Here is a 5,345-nt window from a genome sequence, read left to right as displayed (position 1 = left end):
TATATATATATATCTATGTATATGTATGTATAACGAGATCCTAAAGACCTAATAATAGTTATGTATGTGTTTTTTCGTGTTTTGTTCGAAAGGTAACCACTCCTGAAGAAGTGCCAAATGTCTAAATCCAATGGACCAGTCACTGGATAAGTTTGGCACAGAAATGTTAACATAGAGTGGTGAATAAATCGATATATCGAATTTGAAGTCTCTGTCTCTTTTGAATATGAAAATTTAAAAGTTTAAAAACCTTATGATATAAATATATGTATATATATATATATATATGTCTATATATATATATATATATGTAGGTATGTAATGCTTGTGTGTGTGTGTGTGTGTGTGTTGGTGGTGTTGTATTACACAAGACTCATGTGATCTAGATAATATATTGATTAGGCGTTTGTGACTGTGCTGGTGGTGGTAGCAGTGGTGATGTAGTCACAGAGTCAGTGAAAGTGATGATGATGATGATGATGTGACTAAAGAAGCATTGTGCTATTAGCATGGCTATGTGTTTGTTGCCATGACAATGGTGGTGGTGCCGATGATAATACTGGTGTACATTACAGATATGATGATGATGATGATGATGATTGCAGTTGTAAGATGTTTCTTTCATGTCAAAACTCCACGGGACTGCCTAACTTCTTGATATTTGGGGGCGGGGTGACTCTGTGTGAAGGACCCTAAAGGCATTGTGCTTTCAGGCAAGGTCAGCAACTACCACAGCTGTGATTGAATAAACAAAAGATCTCCTTTGTATTATTCCTTGGTTAGCTAGAAATAGCAGCCAAATGTCACTCAAATCACACCTGAGCGTTTGAGAAAAAACTCCCAAAAAGTTTTTTTTAAAAAAACATAAAAGCCAGGAGTGGAGTCAGGTTGGATCGGGGATAGTCTGGGCTCCACAATACTTGAAAGAAATGGAATAGTCATAACTAGAATGTCTTTTATCATAAGTTCCTTTGATCAGAGCAAGGATTTGTGGGTAAACAATAATGATGTAAATGTTGAAGATGAAGATTATGCTCCTGATATATACCATCATCATCATCATCATCATCATCGTTTAACGTCTGCTTTCCATGCTGGCATGGGTTGGACGATTTGACTGAGGACTGGCAAGCCAGGAGGCTGCACCAGGCTCCAATATGATCTGGCAAGGTTTCTACAGCTGGATGCCCTTCCTAATGCCAACCACTCCGAGAGTGTAGTGGGTGCTTTTAACGTGCCACCAGCACGGATAGGTCAGGTGGCACTGGCATCGACCATGCTCGAATGGTGCATTTTATGTGCCACTGGCATTGGTCACGCTCGGATGGTACTTTTTACGTGCCACTGGCACGGGTGCAGTGGGTGAATTGTCGCCATTTTATATTTTTAATTTCACGCATTGTTTTTGAATTTGTTGGCTACACACTATAGTAGGGTCAGTTGGGTACAGTCTGTGAGAAAAACAGCAACATAACACACTTCACTCTGCCAGAAATTTGGAAACGACATGCTGTACTGCTCCAATACGAACATTTCAGAGTGTTTGAGAGTCAACCTGAGGACATGTACCGAGAGTGATAAAAATCAAACATCCAGTCAACATCATGGTGTTTGGAGTGATCACTAGTGATGGCAACGTTATCCTCCATTCATCTTCCCACATGGTTAGTGTTCCAAGTACCCCAGCGACTACTGGAATGACAGACACTCTCCTCATAGTCCACATTCTTGGAATTTTGTCTTTTGGTAGTCTGTACTTTTCTATCTTTTCCAATTCTTTGTCATTTATTCGTGCATCTCCAGGGATTGCAAGATCTATGATCTTGATTTCCTTTTTTCCTTTATCTACCACAATATTATTATTATTATTATTATTACTACTAATACTACTATTGTTACTGCTGCTGCTGCCACTACTACTACTACTACTACTACTATTGGTGGTTCTGGTTTAGTGGTGTTGATTATAGAGTTATTGACGTCATACTGACAGATGATCTTATTTCAAAAGTGAGCTTGTGCCACCAACAACCGAAACTTCAGCTCTAAGATGATGGCACATCTCTTTGGAATTCTTCCACTCTTCTGCGAGGTGTGTCTCTTCTCACATACATCTTCCCTATTTTTCTTTTAAATAAGCGAAAAACAAAAAAAATAACGAAACAACCTCACTTCCTCTTCCTCTCCACCCCACCCCCCCCAAAAAAAACTGCCATTAACTTTCCAAAATAATTCCAGCTTAAACATAATCTACCTCTGCTACCCTTCTGCCACCCTCTTCTATCATTTTACTTTGACATTCCAGCAATGTTAGTTGCGCCCGTTGGAAGAAATATGGTAAAAATATTTAAATACTTTTTGGGAAGGAGAGTGCACAATAAAGTGAACAACAGTAATAGATTCGAGGGTTGGTTCCAACCTCTGTACTCACTCCCCACCCTCCAACAAATTTCTGCAAAATTTTTGAAATAAGGAATTGTTGTCATTATTGTTAGAAAATGGTGGCAAGCTGACAGAATTGTTGGTGCATTGGACAAAATGCTTAGTGCTATGTATTCTAGCTCAAATACCACTGAGGTCAACTTTGTCTTTGATTCTTTTGGAATTGATGAAATAAATATCAGTTAAATACCCGAGTTAATGTAATTGACTTACCCAATAGCCTGACCTTGCAGGCCTTGTGCCAAAATTTGAAACCATTATTGAAACTTGGCGAAGACGGAGGTATTGTTTTCAATCATGTTTGTTTGTTTGTTTGTCCATGGACAAAATATCTCAAGAACCGCTGGATGGATTCAGATGAAACTTTCAGGGATATTTGGCCTCATAACTGGTACAAACTGATTAGATTTTTGGATCGATCCGGTACCGGACAAGGATCTGGATTATTTTTCCTGTTTTTTCACTTAATTTTTGAGAGTGGTCAGGTTCATTTTTAGTATTCTCGTTTGTGAGAGCAGTTGAGTTTATTTCAGATATTCTCATTTTAAAAATCATCTCTGGCTAATCATTGAGAGGATGTTGGTGGTGCCTTGGCAGAGGTTTGCACTCTTTGAGTGCTCTTATTGTTATTATAATTATTGTTATTATCATCATCATCATTATTAATACTGTCAAAGGTAGTGAGCTGGCAGAATTGTTAGCACAATGGACAAAATGCTTTGCAGTATTTTGTCCGTCTTTATGTTCTGAGTTCAAATTCTGCTGAAGTCCACTTTGCCTTCCGTCCTTTCAGGGTCGATAAATTAAGCACCAGTGAAACACTGAGTTCAATGTAATCGACCAGTCCCTTTACTCAAAATTTCAGGCCTTGTGCCTATAGTAGAAAGGATTATTATCATCATCATCATCATCATCATCATCATCATTATTATCAACACTATTGAAGGTGGCGAGCTGGTTGAATTGTTATGCCATGCACAGTGCTTAGTGGCATTTCGTCCACCTTTGTTTTGAATTCAAATTCTGTTGATGTCGACTTTGCCTGGTTCACTATACGAGTGCTTCCGATTACTGTACTGTCCAAGCATAAAACTTGAAGTAGCTCATGTAAAGCTTTGTGTATTTTGACATCACAGGATAGTTTGTGTGTGTGTGTGTGTGTGTGTGTTGTTTTGACATCACAAGAGAGTCATAAATAAGTGTCACCATCATACAAACCGAGTCCTCATTTCTAATCTCCTGTAAGAGCATGTCCAGTCATGGGGAAACATTACCTTGCTTGGAAACAGGTGAGGGTTGGTGACAGGAAGGGCATCTGACCCATGAAAGCATGGTAAAAAGTGGACTTCAACCTCTGAGCCTTTTGATTATTCTGTCAAATGTAATGTGTTATTTATTCTCATTGTTTTTAATTAATCATGCATTAAGATTTCAAGATTTCAATGATGTAATTGTTTTTTTTTTTTTAGAAGGGTGTTATATGGTAGGTGTGAGAGGCTGCACCTGGTAATTTGAAATTAAAATGGATAGAATATTGGGCCTGATATGGCCTGTTTAAATGCTAAAGGGTTAAGATGAGGATGATGATTGAGGAATGATGACTGATAATTGACAAATGGTGACTTGTGATAGACAAATTGTGAGTGATGATCGACAAATGGTGACTGACGATTGACGACTGATGATTGAAACTGTCTTATGTTCCTTCCGATATGTATTCCTCACTAAACTCCTTTTTCTCTCTCTTCTTTTTTTTTGTTTCTGTTTCCAGTCACACTGCAATGATCGGGAAGAAATTCGCCGTAAGTTGGCCATGGGAGGGGACGAAGACCTCTACAACACCGACCGTCTCTACAAGAAAGCCAACGCACAGTCGCGTTATTCGACTGGGATGAATCTGCAACTATGCTTTATGAGCGAGAAAGCCGCTACCGCCAATCCTGGCGAAGCCGATATTGGTCCAACCGAACCAGCATCTTCCTCCATCGAAAACGTGGCTAGCCAACAAAAGTTGCCCAGTTCATCGAGTTACAGGAATTTCTCCGATGTAAGGAACATCCATTAATTGTTGTTGTTGTATATTCCTTGGTCATCTCTTTGGATGATCAATATTTCCCAATGTGTCCTTTGGTTTTTCAAGACAATTTGCAGGAGATTTGGTTGCTATTTCTGTGAGGCCAAGACCATATAGTGGCTCCTTTCCCTTTTCAAAAAAAATTTTTGAATCACTTTATAAACAGAAGCATAGCGTTCACAATGACCCCTTTAAAAGCCTCAAGATTTCTCAGAAGAAATTATCCTTATACAGGGGACCAGGCACTAAAACCCTAGCAAATGGTGTGGATCTGCAAAACACTGCAAGGACCACCAGGTAGTGGTCAGTTGTGGTGGTGGTGGTGGTGGTGTTAAACATAGTGGTGGTTTAACTTGTTTGGTGGCAAGTCAGCTCTAAATGAGCAGACTTATTACTTACAAAAAGGTTTTCCAACCATGACCATCCTATCTGTTTTTGTAAATCTAGCACTAAATTATCTTGAGATATAGGCGCAGGCATGGCTGTGTGGTAAGAAGCTTGCTTACCAACCACGTGGTTCCAGGTTCAATCCCACTGCATGGTATCTTGGGCAAATGTATTCTACTATAACCTCAGGCCGACCAAAGCCTTGTGAGTGGATTTGGTAGATGGAAGCTGAAAGAAGCCTGTCATATATATATATAAAATGTATTTGTGTGTCTGTGTTTGTCTCTCCACCATCGCTTGACAACTGATGTCGGTGTGTTTACATCCCTGTAACTTAGCAGTTTGACAAAAAAGAGACTAATAGAATAAATATTAGGCCTACAAAGAATAAGTCCTGGGATTGATTTGTATAGACACACACACACACACACACACACACACA

General features: G+C 39.2%; 1 protein-coding gene across 1 annotated transcript in view; it reads left to right on the top strand.

Moving 5' to 3' along the window:
- Positions 1-5,345, top strand: part of LOC106878045 (uncharacterized) — a 73,558-nt gene that overhangs the window by 64,206 nt on the left and 4,007 nt on the right. The window contains exon 6 of the mRNA XM_014927133.2: positions 4,214-4,489. Within this exon, the coding sequence (XP_014782619.1) occupies positions 4,214-4,489 (276 nt within the window). The remainder of the gene's footprint in view (positions 1-4,213; positions 4,490-5,345) is intronic.

The sequence above is a fragment of the Octopus bimaculoides genome, chromosome 24, assembly GCF_001194135.2.
Source record: "Octopus bimaculoides isolate UCB-OBI-ISO-001 chromosome 24, ASM119413v2, whole genome shotgun sequence".
Taxonomy (NCBI): domain Eukaryota; kingdom Metazoa; phylum Mollusca; class Cephalopoda; order Octopoda; family Octopodidae; genus Octopus; species Octopus bimaculoides.
This window is presented reverse-complemented; position numbering and strand designations above follow the sequence as displayed.